This window comes from Camelus ferus, chromosome 32 (assembly GCF_009834535.1).
Source record: "Camelus ferus isolate YT-003-E chromosome 32, BCGSAC_Cfer_1.0, whole genome shotgun sequence".
Taxonomy (NCBI): Eukaryota; Metazoa; Chordata; class Mammalia; order Artiodactyla; family Camelidae; genus Camelus; species Camelus ferus.
This window is the reverse complement of record NC_045727.1, coordinates 7,097,660-7,115,583: the sequence shown is the minus strand read 5'-3', so window position 1 is coordinate 7,115,583 and position 17,924 is coordinate 7,097,660. Positions and strand designations below refer to the sequence as shown.

Sequence of the window (17,924 nt, the reverse complement as noted above, 5' to 3'; positions counted from 1 at the left end):
GACGCGGGCAGAATCAAAGGGGCGGGGAGGAGGGGAGCAGGGCTGGCAGAAAAAGCGGGAGGATGCGGGCAGAGAAGCCGGGGGCTTGCGGGATAGAGGGGAAAGGGGGGTGGGGGCGGGATAAACCCGGGGTGGGCAGCGTGCGGACAGAATATAACCCGAGCTGGGGGTGGGGGGCGGCGTGCTGACGGAAAAAATGGGGTGGGCGGGACTGCGGGAAACGAAGGGCGGCGAGGGGAATTAGAGAAGAAACGGGGGTGGAAGAGCGGGCTAGGAGACCTGGGGGGAGCAGGGTCTTAGGGGCAAGAGGAGGACGGGGTAGAAACCGGGATGGCGGGGTACAGGGCCAGGTTGTAACTGGGATGAAGGGAGGACATGTGGCTGAAAAGGGGGGTGCAGTGGGGCTGAGGCGAAAACGGAGGAAGGGGAGGAGGAAACTGGAAGAGAGGGGACAGAGTGAAAACAGGAGGGGGGTGGGAACCCGGTAAAAAACCGAGGGGAGAGCAAGTAGGACGGAGGATCTGAAGACACTAGGGATCAGAACTGGGGATACAAAAAGCGAAGACAGGAGAGAATTAGGGGGATAGTGGGGCCCGGAAACACTGGAAAGAGGGAAGTAATGAGGCTGGAGAATAAGACTGGGCGCCTGAGGAGGCCGGGAGCTCGGAGGGTAAATGGGAGACGAGGTAGAGGAATAAAAGTGGACGATAAGAGGAAGAAGTAAGCCGCCGGGCTTTTTTGTTTTTGTTTCTTAAATGGGAACCAGAAAAAGGAAAGCCCATCGGAAAATGGGGGAGTGAGAACGGACCATGCCGCGGTTAAAAAGGGGCTGTGAGAAAGGAGCAGCCAGCCAGAGAGAGGGGTCACAGGGAGTGGGTTCCAGAAATGGACAAGCTGGGTGAACATGGGTGACCCACGGGGCTTGAGGGACAGCAGGAAACAGAAGTGAAAACAGGCAGAGGGAAAATGAGGGGCTGGGGAAACAGTCTTGGATTAAACACACAACATGGAAATGGAGGGACTGGGTTAAAAAGAACCTGGGAAAAGGAGGCTAAGGTAGGAAGCCTGAGTTTGGTTAGAAAGGAGGTGAAGTGAAGCTGGGACAGCTTTGATTAGAGCTTAGGAAGCTTAGAGTGAAGTAAAGAAAGCGGGGAGAGAGGAACGACCCAAGAGAAAGGCCTAGAACAGGAATAGGGAATGGAATGGAGCCACTTCAAGTGGGAGGTGAGGGGAGACACTGTGGGGACTACAGTTAGCTGAGCCTGGTGAAGAACTCCAAAACCACCAACCACTACAGGGAACCGACAGCCGATAAAGATTGTCTTTGCAGACAGTCCATCAGTTCTGCTCCATGATGACTCCCACCCTAGCCCCTTAATGTAGGAAGCATGCAGTCTGACCAAAAAGAGGCATGTGTTTGAGGATATGCAGAGTGAAAAGAATGGAGAACAGGTTTCTGGGGCAGACTGGGGAGAGGGGGGTAATATCCAAAAGTCACAGAAATGAATAAAATGGCAAAGAGGACAATATTGTTACCAATACTAGGAAACCTAGTTTAAAAACAAATGTGGACGGCAAACCCATTTCCCCAAATCTTTTCAGTTTACTAATCCTATTTAAATAAAGATCACTAAAGCCTTTATTTAAAAATAGCTTTATTCCATAACCTTAAAAAAAATCCATATTATAACCTCAGAATGAATTTCTCCCAAACCCCCCTAAACATCAAATATTAAAATGCAAATAACGCAGAGAGGGATCTGTTTCTTTCTTTTTGCAGCAGTTCCTGGCCAGGACCACTGTGAGAAATACCGGTTGGCACTTAACTGCATCATCATACATTGTACCCAGCAAGAATGATTTTCCAGGTTTCAGTGTCTGGGTTAGGGAAATCTTCCATCGTGGGTTTCCTTGCTGCAGTAGTAGGGTCAGTATGTGCTAGTGAGAATGTGAGCTGACATCCAAGCCACAGGATTATGGGAGCCCTTTCCCCGGTGTCCACCAGGTTTTGAGGAAAAGGAACGTCCGTTGTGATGGCCCTGAAGAGTTCATCTTCCTGGTTCTGATAAGCAGATCTCCTGGTCTCAGTTCACAATACATTCAGATAAGATGTTTTAAAAGCACAATATAACATGTTGGACTTTGCCACACAAAGCCTGTAACCCACTGTCAGCATGCTGGTGGATTTGGGGATGGATCACCTTAAAGAAAAGGGAAAAAAAGCCCTAATTCTTTAAAAATCCTTAAAAAAAGACCCCCAGTACCTGGCTCTTAGCTGACCCAACAATATTATCTGTGCACATAGGACTCAGATATAAGTGACAGCAGTCACAGCTCAGCTGGTCAAGGGTTTATAATGTTTGGCACCGAGGCCCTGAAAGCTTGCATTTGCTAGTGGAAAAATCCTGCCTCGAAGATTTCCTATCATCAGGTGTGCATGCAAGAGAAGAGGATGTTGCAGGAAGTGTCTCAGTGATCTTGCAAATCATTCTCTGCATTCCCAGCTAGAGACTTTGTCCCCTACAGTTCCTTTGCCTTTTCCTTTTTTATAATATGGTTGCCTCTACATAGTGGACTGTCAGATCTGGGAGTGGATTCATCGAAGACTCTAAAAGAGAGATTAGCTCAGTGTTCAGTGACTTTAAACACAACCTGTCTAAGTTTCCTGTTCTGAAATGACACTAACTCGGACTGGTTAGAGTGGTTAAGTATGTGAGGTTCCATGCAGCAAAAAACCCAGCCTAACAAGAGAACTGCAGCTCACAGCTATTCCTCGGGGGTGGACTGCATGGCTAGTTTCTGACCTCCCCAGTGTTCTGAGCAGGGGACAGGGATCCCTTCCAGTGACTTCCTCAGTGTAGTTCCTTCATCCAAGAAAATGGACGTCCCCCACTCACACCTGCAGGGTAGCCCCGCAGGTGACCAGCTCCTCATCTTGGGAATCCCAAGCCCTGTTATTGAAGGAGGGAAGTTCTCCTTTAAGCCCTAGGTCTTGCCGAGGCTTGCAGGATATGCAACATTAAAGAGTGCAAATTCAAATCAGATTTTCAAGTTTAGCACACAGATTTTACACCCTTATAAGGTCCCTGACATTTAAGAGATTAGTATGAAATCAGAAAGAAAAACAAATCTCTAAACTGTACAGGGATCTACTGGAAATATCAGCAGCTTAAACGCACATGTAATTTTCATTCCAAACTTAGCATCATTGAGCAGCGTATCCTCATAATGTCCTTAAGAAGTAGGAAGGAAGTTTTCCCATTCCCATTTCTGAGATGGAGAAATGGAGGCCAGGTGAACTGGTCTGCCTAAGGAGTACATATCACCAGATACTCCGTTACAAAACGTTTCTCCTGCCTCTTCCAAAGCCACAGGAGAAAGGAAGGATGCGAAAGTCTGAAAGCTAATAGTGCACCACCTAAGAGGCTTTTCTGTAAATATGGAGCTCTGGAAAATGTGAGGTTCTAACAAAAGGCATTTCCTCTTATCGGCCCCTACCCCTTTTGGGAAGAATTTTATCTCCAGGGAGAGCAAAAATCCTCTGATCATGCCCTGGTCTGAAACCATTCTACAAAGAAGAGGGAAAGGCCAGGGCAGCGCTGGTAACTGAACGGCGGACACTTTTTCTTCCACTAGGTAAGACAAAGGCGAAGATGGCAACATCTACAAAGCACCCCGTAGGCACTTTCGCATCCTAAAGAACCTCAGTCCCCATCGTAACCCTGGAAGGCAGGTGTGATTTCACCTGTTTCACAGGTGAGGAAATTGAGGCCCGGGGAGAGGTAAAACTACACACCCAAGCCCATGAAACAGGTGCATAGGAGGATCCAGATGCAAGGCAGGTGTTTCCGACTCAAAACCTGAACAAAACTCCCTCCCTTTGATGAGCATCAGTAGCTGACACCTCCTCGCCCTTTCCAGAGAGCTGATGTTTGCTTGGCTCCTCAGCTCACCTGGGCAGGGGAAAAGGAAGTGTCCTTATCACTCCCACACTATTCCCTCGCACCCGGGGCAGGCTGCTTACAGACCTTTAATAGTGGCAAAGGGCACGGAGGCCAAGTGCCTCCCCGACTCCTGCTCTCTCCAACTCAGCATCAGTCAACCTGGAGGAAGCCAGGGGTCACAGCGACAGGGGCACCTCGGATACCACACACACTGCCCGTTCCCGAAGCTTTTCAACATCGCTGAGAAAACTGACAGCAAATCAAACCAACTTGGCGGGGAGGGGAGGAAGGAAAGAAGTGCGTGTTTTCTTTTTTTGCTGAGAGCCCTGAACCGTTTTAAGCCCTCAGGCAGGGGTGCAAGTCAAGTAAAGCCGAATACAAAACTCATCTTCAATGCAGCTTTCCAAGCTTTTAAGACAGGATGACAAAGAACAGTTGTCTTCTTCAGACTGGCCTGTCTTCTTCTTGAGGGCTGTCGCTCTGCTGCTCACTGCTGTCATCTGTGCAGGGGGGAAAAGCAGACCCGACTCTGAGTGATCTCAACAGAGGTGACTCTGTTTCCCCATCAGTCTTCAGTCACATTGACTTCTAGTCCTTTCCTGAGGACTAGAGGTGAGGTGCATGGAGGAGCAGGTGGGGCAGGGTGTGTGTCCCAGCTTTTACCTCTTCTTTCGGCTCAAAGTCCTCTGGACCTGCTTGACATTCCGCCTCTACATACTCTTGGCTCAGGCCATTCCCCACCCTGGACCACCCTCTCCTCTCTGGTTAGTCAAACTCAGCTGTCCTGAAAGATGGGCTTCGTAGCCCATTTCTTCCATGAAACGTCTCCTGACCAGCGCACCCCTCAAGACTCTCATCTTTCTCCTGAGGTCCTGTGATTTTTACACATTATCATTCATCAGGCAATTAATCAAATTCCTTCTTGCCACAGTGCCTCTACTGCCCCCTCAGAGAGTGGGTTAGACCTTCCTTCTGTTTTAATTCTCCCCTCTTGTTTTAGTCCCTTCACCCTAGTTGGTCTCATAAAGCTCCTCACCATCCATCTCTCTTTTCTGGTGCCTGACGATGCCAACCTTGTGCCTTTCCCAGAGTGGACCCTTGATAAACACTTGTCAATTTAATTGCTGTGCTCGTAGTTGATAGTAGATTCTCAGATTCTAGGTTAACCTCTTAACGATATTTCCCAGCCTTTAAAACACCAGATCCTTAGGGATTTCTTCCTGGGAAGCTCACCACGACCCACAAAGAGCTTACCCTGCAGGGCCTGGAGTCCACTGCCCACCGGGTCCACGTTCCCATTCACCAGGGCGGTCACTCTGTGAATGTGGCCGTACTTGGTTATCTCTTTTGGTGACTCCTCCCTCTCATCTGCTTCCTCCTCTTCCTCCTCTGCAGCATCCTCCTCTCCCTCCACCTCTTCCTCTTCCGAATCCACCAAAACCATGACATCACCCCCGTCTTGCCTCCTAATTTCCAAAAGGGGAGAAACGATCAAGAAGAGATTCTGTTTTCTCCAACTTCAGCCCTCGCTGAATAGGAAAACACTTGCTCCTTTGCAACCCCTTTGGTAACATGGAAAATTCTTCATGCGTTCAAGTTGGCTGAGTCATGAGGTGACAGTGGGATTGTAACCTCTCAGAGAGATGCTGCCACAGATCGGATAGATAACCATATCTGGTGCTGGGTGCCCCCCACCCTGCTGCTTCTCGGGCAGGTGACCTCATTGTCCCAAGCCCCTACCATTTCAGTCACCCTCACGGCACATACACAAATGCTCTGTTCCTTTCCTGAAATGCCCTTATTTCTATTCCATTTACTGAAATTTCTCCTCCTTCTCATTATTCAAGGAAGTTCTCTCCCTCCCCCAAAGCCTTGAACTATGACTGAATGTGGAGTCCACGGGCGGCAGTTTAGCCTTGACTGTTCTCTAGTTCATTGCTAGTTTGGCCAGCCCAGCTAGATTGTACATTTCACGGGCGGTCAGAGTCCGAGGAGCCCTGCATTCTCATTTAATCCTCACCGTCCTCCTCTAAGAAACAGATGAGGAGACAAAGGCTCAGAGAGGGTCAGGGATTTTCCAGGAGCCACAGGCCTGAATGGCAGAGCTGCAATCTGAATCCAGGTCCACTGATTCCAAAGCCTTCTTCCACTATGCCCGCTGCTACCTCCTGTGAGAAATAAGCCTGGGGAATGTCAGGCTCATTCCAGAGTGGCCTCAGAAACAGGGCAGTAAAGATAACACGTTCCCATGAAAGATGGTCCCAGAACAGTAATAGCCCAGTTATAAATGAATAAGAGGAGCAAAGAGAAGAGTTCTTTGCTCCCACCCAGAATCCCCTTAGGGAGTAAAATATACAAGTTCCCTTTAGTTGCTTTGCCCCTACTGAGGTTTCTTTTGGGAGGGGCTTCTGAGCATGCTCAGACTAGTCTTCCAAAATATGCTGTAAGACTATGACTTACTCTTCCTGTTAGCTCTTTCTAGAAAATTAGATTAAATAAATGCATGAGTGACGAGGCTCAATACATACACGCTGTCTTTATGCCTCAGTGACAAACCAGCAGGGCACCTCGCCCTGAGGTCTGGCATTGTAAAAAGAGCACAGACTTTGGAATCAGTCAGACCTGGGACTGAATGCAGGCACGGCCACTCGCTTCCTGGATGAGGATGCAGAAATTGCTTTGCTTCACTGAGCCTCCCTCTCCTTGTCTGGGAAACGGAGACGCCAGCACCACCCTGAAGCGTTCACAGAGGGGTCTACAGTAATGCCTAAGGAAGCCCCCAGCTCGGAGTCTGGCACGTGGTGGGTCCCCCGTGGTGGTGGTGATTATTGTTCTTGTGAAAGGAAACAAAATGTCAGTGAAGACAGATCATGGAAATAGGCTTTTGACTTGAGTCTAGGGAACACTCACCTGAAAGTGTTTCCTACTGAAAGGAGAAAGGAAAAAACGTTAATATCCAGTAACATCCACGTCAGCCTCACAAAAGTTTCTAATCGATCCAACATTTACAAAAGAATGGACAATAAGAAAACTGGCCCAGTCCGAGAGATGACAGGGTGTGCAGGAATGGTACTTACTGCTTCGTTATGGCACATCTGGACTCAACTTGCAAGCCTATAGAATGGGACCTCGGGTGGGAACATAACGGGGGTCACATTCCCCTACCCACACCTTCTCAAGAAGCAGAGGGACTCACAAAGCCCTTACCGTTCCAGGAAGCCCTTACCTTTCCAGCAGAACACAGGGCTGTAATACAACATCAGCCCGGAAACGATGGCCAGTCCCAGCAGAAGGAGGCTCACGATGGTTCCTACAATTCCCCCGACGTTTAAAGGTTCTGCAAAGACAATTCACACCTTTGACTCATCCTACCTGATACTCCTGCACCTCAGAGGGCAACACGTCCCCTTCTCTGCCTGGATCCTACTCTTATCTTGGTTTCACGACCTTGGGCAAGGCATATGACCTCTCTGTAGGGCAAGATAAATATCAGACAGTTTGTGGGAATCAAATGAAGCATGTGATGCAAAAGAACATTGGAAAGTTAAAATCTCTGTGTCTTCCACACATCAAGACTGTTCACAAGGCTACAGCAATTAAGAGCATGAGTTATTGGTGCCGCAATAAAGTGATCAACAGAACAGAATAGATAATCTAAGAATAGGTCTGCACATAAAAGGAGACTTGATATATGTCAGATTAGTGAGTAAAAGTGGTGCTAGAACAAATGGTTATCCAAATTGGGGGTGGGGGAGGAAACGATCTCTACCTCGCACCATTCATAAAAATCAATTCTATGTGGACTACAGATTTAATTGTGAAAAGCAGATGTTAAACCTCTAAGAAGAAAATATAGGAGACTATCTTCATGACCGTAGGATAGATAAGGATTTCTTAAGACTCAAACATTGCTAATGATACAAGAAAAGATTCACAAAATCAACAACGTTAAAGTCAAAACGCCTGCATATCAAATGATACCATAAAGCGAGAAAGACAACCTGAAAGGAGCTATTTGTAACATGTGAAACTAATGAGGAATTAGCATGTGGAATTTCTAAAGAACTCCTATGTATCTATCAGAAAGGGGAAATGTCAAAAGACACAAATATCTACTTCACAAAAGAAATATAAATAGAAAATAAACATGAAATAATGCTCAGCTTTCTTAGCAATCAGAGAAATTCCAATTAGAGCCACAGTGAGGTTCCATTTTACACCTACATGATGGGCAAAAATCACAAAGCCTGTGGGTGAAAATGTGGAACAACTCATCATATACTGCTGATGCAAATGGAAATTGGTATAACCACTTTGGAAAATAATATAGTGTTAGAAAGATAAAAATGCACATAACCTATAACCCTTCATGTCTACTCCTTGTACATATATGCTAGGGAAATATTTACCTGGTAACCCAGATGTATGTACACAAAGGGCTGGGTAAACGGTTTTCATAGCAACATTGTTCATCAAAACAAACAAACAAAAAAGCCAGAAGCAATACAAACGTGTCAGCAGGAAAATCAATAACTCAGTTGTGGAATAGTGACATAATGGAAAATCATACAGCAGGGAAGGGGTACAAAGTATAATTATGTACATCGAACGAACAAATCCTGGAAACAAAATGTGCAGTTAAAAAGGCAAGACACAAAAAGGCGAAATTTGTATGGTAACAACCATTTTTTAAAACCCTAAAACAAACACAAATAATGTATTATTTCAAAGTGTGTACATATGTAGCAAAAGTTTTCTTAAATAAAACCTGACATTCAGGATGGTGGGTACCTTTTTCAGAAGGCCCAGGATGAGACTGGAAACCAGCGTGCAGGTAGGGTTGCCAGATAAAATTCAGCATGCCCAATTAAATTCGGATTTCAGATAAGCAATGAATAATTTTTTAGAATAAATTATGTCCCATGCAATCTTTGGGACATGTTTACATTAAAAAAATTATTCTTTGTTTTTCTGAAATGCAAATTTATGTGAGCATCCTGTTTGTTTAGCTTTGCTGTTGTTTTTTAAATCTGGCCACACTACTTATAGGTCACTTCGGGAATGCTGGCACTGTTCTGTATCTTAAGGGGGATGGTAGTTTCTTGGGTGTTCATTTTGCTATTATGTTTCATAACTTACATTTTACATGTATGTAATTAAATATATTTTATATATGTATTATTTTAATATATATTTTGGTATTTATGTGTATTTCTAATATATATATTTTTTTCCTTTAGGATATAACAGATGTTAAATAATTTTTTAGCCCAATGTTAGAGACTTAGGACTGGACAATAATTTTCCCATCCGTCCTGTCAAGCCACAGGCAAGCACTATGCCTTCTCCCAGATGGCAGTGCCCCATGTGCAGGGAAGCACCAAGCTGCTCCCCGCTGGTGCCAGGTCCTCTGAAGCTCTCAACCCTCCTCCTCTGGGGCCACTTCCATCACTCACCTTTCACACTCAGCCAGATGTCCACCTCCCTCACCCCTACGGGGTTCCTAGCCCGGCAGACGTAGTAGCCCTCGTCCAGGTCCTGGGAGCAGTTGCGGATGGTGAGGGTGGAGCTCTGGCCACTCTGGGTGATGAGATAGTGGCCGTTGGGCTGGATGACTCCCTCGGGCCGTGTGAGGTTCCGCAGCCACAGGATCTTGGCCGAGGGGTAGGCTCCAGACACCTGGCAGGTGAGCGTTACGTTGCCCCCAACAAAACAAGTCTTCATGGGCTCAGAGAGCAGGGAGGGGCTCCCTGGTGACCAAAACAAGGTAAAGAAAGACAAATATTTAAGGAGATTCAAGCCAGCCTGAGAATTTCAAGAATATGATTTCTTTCTTAACAAAGCAACTCCAGGGATTTCTGTACCCTACCTGGTCTCATGTAATAATAAAAGCTAGTATCTATTGAGCACTTACTATGGGCTAGGCAGCATTCTATTTATTAGCTCAGTTAGTTCTCACAACAAACGTCGTTATCCCTGTTTTGCAGATGGGGAAACTGAGGCACAGAAAAGGTTAGGTAACTTGCTCAAAGTCACACAACTAAGTAAGTGAGTAGCTAGGATTTAGTCCTGGTTTGTCCAAGGCTGAGGGGGTTCCCAGGACTTGGAACTTTCAGTGACAAAACTGGTAAAGTCCCGGGCAAACCAGGAGGAGTTGGTTACTCTGTGTAAGAACGGAACCCAGGGAGTGGGGCTTTTGTGATCCATAGGCTTCCAGGTATAATAAGCACGCTGATCATATAAAACATGGGCACACAGCCTCACAAGGGTATTCCAGGGGATGAGCAGGCCTCTGTAATAGTTTCCTGTTGCTGCTGTAACAAATTACACAAACTTAGTGGCTTAAAACAACACACATTTATCCTTTTATAGTTCTATAGGTCAGAAGTCCGAAATAGTCTCACAGAACTAAAATCAAGGTGTTGGCAGAGCTGGTTCCTTCTGGAAGCTCTAGGGGAGAATCCATCTCCTTGTTTTTTCAGCTTCTAGACAAGAGCCACCTGCATTCCTTGGCTCATGGCCCCTCTCCTGCATTACTCCTCCCTCTTGCATCTGTCATCACATCTCACTACTGTGTCTAACTCTCCTGCCTCCCTCTTATAAGGACCCTTGGAATCACACTGAGCCCACCCAAATAATCCAGGACAGCTTCCCCATCTCAAAAGCCTTAACTTAATCACGTGTGCAAAGTCCCTTTACCATGTACAGTAACATATTCACAAGTTCTGGGGATTAGAACGTGGCCATCTTTGGGGGGCCAGTATTCTGTCTGCCATGGGTCTGACCTAGAAAACTCAGAATGTGGCATCTCTGTGGCTTTGGGGTCTGATTTAAGTGGGACACAGGGAGCTATAAGGTCTACCACAGTGATCTATTTGTATTTGCACAAGAAGCCTCTTCCCAAAATGCACACCCTCCCGGGAAGTGTACTGAGTTCATCTGGGGAAGATTTATTATATCCGTATTTTCAGCAGCTGAGGGGTACAGAGTGGCATGTTGGGTTCCTGCCCAGAAGAGTGAAAGTACACGCTTCCCCTTGGTAGTTGTTCCAAGAGAGAATCTAGGGTTTCACTGCTGGTGTCCAGGAAGAAGGAAGGGGGAAGGAGCAACGGAGTAGGGGTGGGGAACAGTCCAAAAGCCTCTCTAGGTCAGCCCAACAAAAGAGAATCCCCCAAGCCTAGGCTTGCTCAGGAAACTCACCTGCGAGCACCCTTTCTTGGATCAACTGTCAGATTCCCCCCTTGTTGCTAAATCGCCCCTTCCCCTCTTTGTGGTTAACCAGAATTTCCTCTGGGGGCACAAAGTTAGCAACAGTGACAAGCCTCATCAGTATGTTTGTATTTGGAGGCCCCAAACCAACCAAAGTTTGAGAAATGGCCTCCCTCATCCTTTATTAACAGCAAAACAATCCCCACAGCGTACCTCCCCACCCCCCGAACAAAGGTCATGTACTTTTGACAGACACGGCAATCACCCCTCAAGAAGCCGCATCACCATCCAGCTGGTGTGGCACCTATAAATTCAGAATTTCACTTAAGAGGATGCCACGTGCAAGGATAGGGTGGGTGATGCGGGGCCTCCCACAGATCTGCAGGGGATGGACAGCATGCTGGGGCTGGGGCCTTCACACACTGGCTCGCTAACACTGCAGCTTACCATAAGTTGAGCTGGTTTCTTCAGTTTAGGGGCCTACAAGCCACATAAAGAGAGATCTGGATGGCAGGGCAGGAATCCCCGAGAGTGTCACTTTTCATCAGGATGGGGGCAGCGCTGCTCTGCATCCCTGAGGTGGACGTGAGCAGTAGCCTTCAATGACTTACTAGCCCTTCCAAGTAGAATGATCCAGAGACTCCTCACCCCCAAGGTCTGCTACTCAAGGTACGGTCCTCGGACCTGCAGCATCAGCGCTTCCTGGGAGCTGGTGAGAAATGCAGTCTCAGGTCCACCCAGACGAAGAGAGTCAGAATCTGCATTTGAACCAGACCTGCAGGTGACCTGTATGCACATCCAGGCTCGAGTGTCTATGAGGGAGGCAGGGAGGACTGGACGGCGGCAGAGTCGAGAAGGGCCCTGGCTCTGTGCCTGCTTCCCTTCTCCTGGAATGGGGAAAACTTCCGATCAGCTCCCTTCTCCAGACATGTCCTAATCCTGAGCACGTATTTAGATTCAAATTACTAGTCAAGTCTCAGGGATCACAGGAATGATGACTGGGGCAAGACGTGCAAATAAAATGGAAGGGTGAGGGGAAAGTAACACCAGCTGCCTCTGCCAATTTCACCCTCCCTCAGCATCAGTCCGTCCTTTATCCACTTCCTGGGACTTGCTGTTTATAACACACTTCGGGCGTCCTCATTAGGTACCACTCTGAGTGTGGGCACCGCTTTCTAGCTGCATGAGTCTGGGCAAGTCAGCTGCCTCGGTCTCACCATCTATAAAATGGAGCGTCCTCCCAAATCCATGTCCACCTAGAACCCCAGAGTGTGATCTTATTTAGAAATGAGGTCTCTGCAGCTGTAACTAGTTAAGGATCTCGAGGTGAAATCATTCTGGATTGAGGGTGGGCCCTAAATCAAGAGGACAGAGCACAGGGAGACACACTCAGAGGAGGCCACGTGAGGATGGACGCAGAGACTGGAGGGATGCGGCCACAAGCCAAGGAACATACGGAGCCATCAGAAGCTGGAAGAGGCAAGGAAGGATTCTCCCACAGAGCCTTTGATGGGAGCACGGCCCTGCGGACACCTTGATTTCAAACTTCTAGCCTGCAGACCTGTGAGGGAATAAATGGCTGTTGTTTGAAGCCACCAAGTTGATGGTACTTTGTTATGGCAGCTCCAGGAAACTAATTCTGGGGGATAATATAAGCCCTCAGCTCACCAGTGATTGTGAGAACTGAACAAGATACTGTGTGCAAAACACCTGGCACTTACACATGGTCAGCACTCAATAACGTTAATGTCACTAATACAGTTGACCCTTGAACAACACAGGGGTTGGGCGGCCAACCTGCACACAATCTAAAATCTGCGACTCAGATATGGAGAACAAACTAGTGGTTACCAATGAGGGGGTGAGGGGAGCAATAAAGGGGTGAGGGGGTGGGGAAATGGAAGGTACAAATTATTGGGTGTAAGACAACTCAAGGATGTATTGTACAACACGGGGAATATAGCCAATATTTTGTAATAACTGTAAATGGAAAGTAACCTTTAAAAATTGTATAAAAATGCTGTTCCATTTTCTTCTAGTTATAAATAAATACAATAGAATCCAAAAAATAATACATACTACTATCTATGCCTCAAAGGCATTGATAAACGATCACCCGAGGACAGGAAGCTGAAACAGTTTGGAGAGAATCAGGACTCAAACCCTCGTTCTTCTGATTCCACATACTCTGATCTCTAATCAAATACCAACTTTTCCCCATACTTAGTTCATTGAAAGATGTGTAAAGTGAAAAATACAAGTAATGTATTTATTGGAAAAACTCCACACAGAAGTGGACCCATGCACCTCAAGCCTGTGCCGTTCAAGGGTCAGCTGTCCTGTGATATGTTTCCTGTTTCCCGTTTGTCTGACTTCACTCTCCGAGGAAGTTTAAGTCCTTTAAAGGCAAAGACTATTCCTCCACAGTACCTGGCATGATGCTGAGAACCCAATCCCTACACGGAAAGATTTGCTGGGTCATGTGTGGAAGGACATCCCGAGCGAGGCAGTGGGCCTACCTGGGTGGAAGCAGGGGCTCTGGGGTCGGACCAGCCTGGCCAAGCGCTGGCTCAGTCACTTACGAGCTGGCTGATCTGGGGTAAGTTAGTTCCCACACGGCAGCATCTGCAACTTACAACTCATCCTAACTTGCAGGCTTTTGTGAAGACTACAAATAAGTTAAAAATCAAGAAATAGGAAAAGGCCTTCTGAGCACAGAAACCTAAGAGAACAGGACTGACAGAGGCGACCCTTTCAAAATCAGAAACAACTCACCATTAGCAGAAATGCCACCAATGTGGTTTAGGAGCAAAATATGCCAGAATAATATCTGTAACACACATGACAGTTCTATGAAATTAACTGCCTCTTATGGAGTAAGAAGAAAAGCTGAACAACTCAACAGAAAAAATGGACACGATATGAACAGATAATTCACACAGAAGAAGACATATAAGAAGCCAATAAGTATGTGAAACTTATCAACCCCACCAGTGATCAAAGAAACCCAAATGAAAACAATTTGCCATGTCCTAACTAACAAACAAGAAAAGTCTAAAAAATTAATAATACTCGATCTCAGTGGAAAAATTGGGAAATGAGAACTCTCCCACAGTCCTTCTAGAGAGGGCGACTGCCAGTGGGTACAGGGTTTCTTTCTGGGGTGATGGAAATGTTCTGGATTAGACAGTGGTGATGGTAGTCTAACATTGTAAATATGCTAGAAAAAAAAAACCCACTGAATTATATACTTCAAAATAGCGAAGTTTATATTATATGAATTATATCTTTTAAAAATATTTTTCCAAAAAACAATTAGGTTGGATTTGGCCCATGGGACATAGTTTGCCAACCCCTGTCCTGGGGCAGAAAGCGAGTCTTGGTCCCTTATGCTGCCCGAGGCCAGGTACGGTACCTGACACAGAGGCAGGTGTGCTGAACGAGTGGGTGGGAAGGGTCAGCGTCGCCTGCCTGGGGAAACAAGCGCCTCGTGGAACAGCAGGCTGGAGGGGGAAGCTCTCCAGGGCCAACACAACCCGACAGGCTCTCGTCCTGGCTTACCCACGGTATTGGTTTCCTGGGGCTGCTGTAACAGGGTACCCCAAGCTGGGGGTGCTTAAAACAACAGAAGCTTATTCTCACAGTCCAGAAAGTCAGAAGTCCTAAGTCAAGGTGTCAGCTGGGTTGATTCCTCTGGAGGCTCTGAGGGAGAAACCATGCCATGCCTCCCTCTTAGCTTCTGGTGGTTGCCAACAACACTCGGGCTGCAGAAGAACCACTCGGAGCTCTGTCTCTGTCGTCATGTGGCATTTCCCCTACACACCTGGCTCCAAACTTGCCTCCTCTTACAAGGATACTAGTCATTGGATTAGCGCCACTCTGATCCAGTATGATCTCATCTTAATCACATCTGCAAAGACCCTTATTCCAAATACGGTCACATCACAGGTACTGGGGGTTAGGATTTGAATGCATCTTTCTGGGAGACACATGACACCAATTTAGCCTCATCAGTACTTCACACAAAATGCTCTGGCCATACTGACCGCCTCCCAGTTCCTCAAATGCCAAGTATGTTTCCACCTCAGGGCCTTGGTACTTGCTGCTCCCTCTACCAGGAATACTCAGCCCACACATCTTCACCTGGCCAGATCCTCCTCAAGGAGACCTCCCTGCCACCCTGGAAAGACTGGCCCTCTTCCTATAAGAGACTCTCTTTAAACAGTATGGAGGCTCCTTAAAAAATTAAAAATAGAGTTACCACTTGATTCAGCAATCCCACACCTGGGCATATATCCAGAGAAAACACCAATTCGAAAAGATACACGCACCCCAGTGTTCACAGCAGCACCATTTACAATAGCCAAGGAAGACAAAGAAGCAAACTAAATGCCCACTGACAGATGAATGGATAAAATTGCGACACATATATACATACAATGGAATACTATCAGCCATAATAAAGAATGAAATAACGCCACCTGCAGCAGCATAGGTGGACCTAAAGAATATCACACTAAGTGAAGTAAGTCAGACAAAGACAAATATCATATGATATCACTTATATGTGGAATCTAAAAACAATGACACAAATGAACTTGTTTACAAAACAGAAACAGACTCAGACGTAGAAAACAAACTTATGGTTACCAGGGGTGGGTTGGGGAGGGATAAATGAGGAGTTTGGGATTAGCAGATACAAACTACTACATATAAAATAGCACAACTAGGACATTGTGCGCTACACTAGAAATTGACACATTGTAACTGACTGTACTTCATTAAAAAATCTTTAAAAAAAAAAGATATACAATGAGGTCCTACTGTGTAGCACAGGGAACTATATTCAATATCTTGTAATAACCTATAATGAAAAAGAATATGAAAAAGAATACATATATGTACAACTGAATCACTTTGCTGTATACCAGAAACTAACGCAACACTGTCAATCAACTATACTTCAATTAAAAAAAAATTGTAAATCAACTATACTTAAAAAAACAGTGCCGGTCACACTGCTTATATAGGAATACATACGCATTCTGAATTTCCGAAAAAAGGGAAGAGACGCTCCCTTACACACTCCATTTTATTCTCCTTATAATTATTATCACAATCTGAACCTATCTTATTTGTTTTGTACTTTCTGTCTTCCTCCAACTCCTACCCCACCCAGAAGAATTTAAGTTCTGAGAAAGAGGAATAGTCATGGTTTTAAAAATATGTCCAGAAATCTTCGACAATCCTCTCTTCGAAAAGTGGAGCCTAATTCTCTCAACTCCCCTTGAAAGTAGAGCCAGACTTTGTAACTCACACTTAATGAACAGAATGTGGGAGAAGGGATGCCACATACTCAGGATGTGGGTCCTGACGCCAGGTCATAAGGAGGGTAGCCTGGCTCACTCCCCTCTGCATCACTAGCTCTGGAGGGAACTGGCTGCCATGCTGCGAGGACACTCAAGCAGCCCCATGGAGAATCCCACATGGAAATGAAGCAACTTGCCAGGTGTGAGTGAGCACCTAGGAAGTGGATCGTTCAGATGATTTCAACCAAGTCTTACAGCTGAAACCCTTGGCATCATGGAACCGAGACAAACCATTCCCACTGTGCCCGGTAGGAATTCCTGGCCCAGAGACTTCGTGAGATAAAGACTGTTGTTTCAAGCCATTAAGTTTGGGGGTAATTTGTTACACAACAGGACACAACTAATAAATGAACCTTGTCTGTCCTATTCACGGCTCCGTCTTCAGTTCTCAGAAACCAGCACGTAGCATATGTTTAATTAGTATTTGTCAAGGGAAAACAGCTTGGACTAGAACCAAGAAGCTTGATTAAGCATATTTAAAGTTTGAAAGGAAAGAAACATAAAGCAAAAGAGGAGGGAGAAATGGAAGGCATTCAGTTCACTCCAACACCCTGGGATTTCTTTCCCAGACCTTCTTTTAAAGAGTTCTGCCAGAAGAGAGGAAGGTGGGTGGACCCCAACCCCAGGACAAAGCAAGCGAGACTCACTGATCTGTACCACACAGCTGGCTCCCGACTCCAGCCCCACTATGTGGCTCCCAACACACTTGAACTTCTTGCCATCCGACAGTTGGGACTGGTTCAGCATCTCCACTCCCAACTTTGACGTCCCCACGACCACATCTCCTGGTTCTTCCGTCCATAGGAAGTCTGGGTCTGGGTATCCCCCAGCCCAGCGACAGGTGAGCTGCAGCATGAACAATCCTGGCGACATCTCTGCCCAGCACTGAGGGGCTGACGGAGGGGGCGCTGCAAAACACCAGAGGAAGTGGCCTTAATCACAGACTAAGATGAGCTGCTGGGCCGACCCTAAGGATTACAGAACCAGGGCATCAGAGAAACCTCAACCCCAGTTAGTGTACCTTGAAATACCATCTAGCACAAATTCGTGCCTGACAGAAGTCAGGTTTCCTCAGCTGGGTGTTAAATCTCTGAAGAGCTTTGCATTTCTCAGTAGCCACGTGTGGCTATTTAAATTTAAATTTTTTATTTAATTTAATTACAAATTTAGTTAGTTCCTCCATCGCACTACCCACATTTCAAATGCTTAGTAACCACATGCAGTAGGTGGCCACGGTATTAGACCACACAGAATAGAAAATTTCCATCATCATAGAAAGTTCTACTGGACAGAGCTGGTCCCTAGACAGAGTTACAGGGGAAGAGAGACTTCTTCATCCCCACACCTCAATATATATTTTCTTTTTGCTATGTGTATGTACTACTAAGAATGCACATAAAAA

The 17,924-nt window shown here is 46.2% G+C and overlaps 1 protein-coding gene across 6 annotated transcripts in view; it reads right to left on the bottom strand.

The window, feature by feature from the left end:
* Positions 1 to 1,638: 1,638 nt before the first annotated feature.
* VSIG10 (V-set and immunoglobulin domain containing 10) overlaps positions 1,639 to 17,924 on the bottom strand; it is a 34,854-nt gene continuing 18,568 nt past the window's right edge. The window contains exons 5-10 of one of the 6 annotated variants that reach the window (XM_032472203.1): positions 17,170 to 17,430; positions 9,401 to 9,694; positions 7,171 to 7,281; positions 6,855 to 6,867; positions 5,199 to 5,410; positions 1,639 to 4,444 (exon numbers count right to left, since the gene is read on the bottom strand). In XM_032472203.1, coding sequence (XP_032328094.1) covers positions 4,389 to 4,444; positions 5,199 to 5,410; positions 6,855 to 6,867; positions 7,171 to 7,281; positions 9,401 to 9,694; positions 17,170 to 17,430 — 947 coding nt within the window. In that variant the 3' untranslated portion in view covers positions 1,639 to 4,388. Of the gene's footprint in view, positions 4,445 to 5,198; positions 5,411 to 6,854; positions 6,871 to 7,170; positions 7,282 to 9,400; positions 9,695 to 17,169; positions 17,431 to 17,924 lie in introns of all 6 variants that reach the window. The other 5 variants (XM_032472202.1, XR_004316781.1, XM_032472205.1 and 2 more) reach the window with 5 other exon arrangements.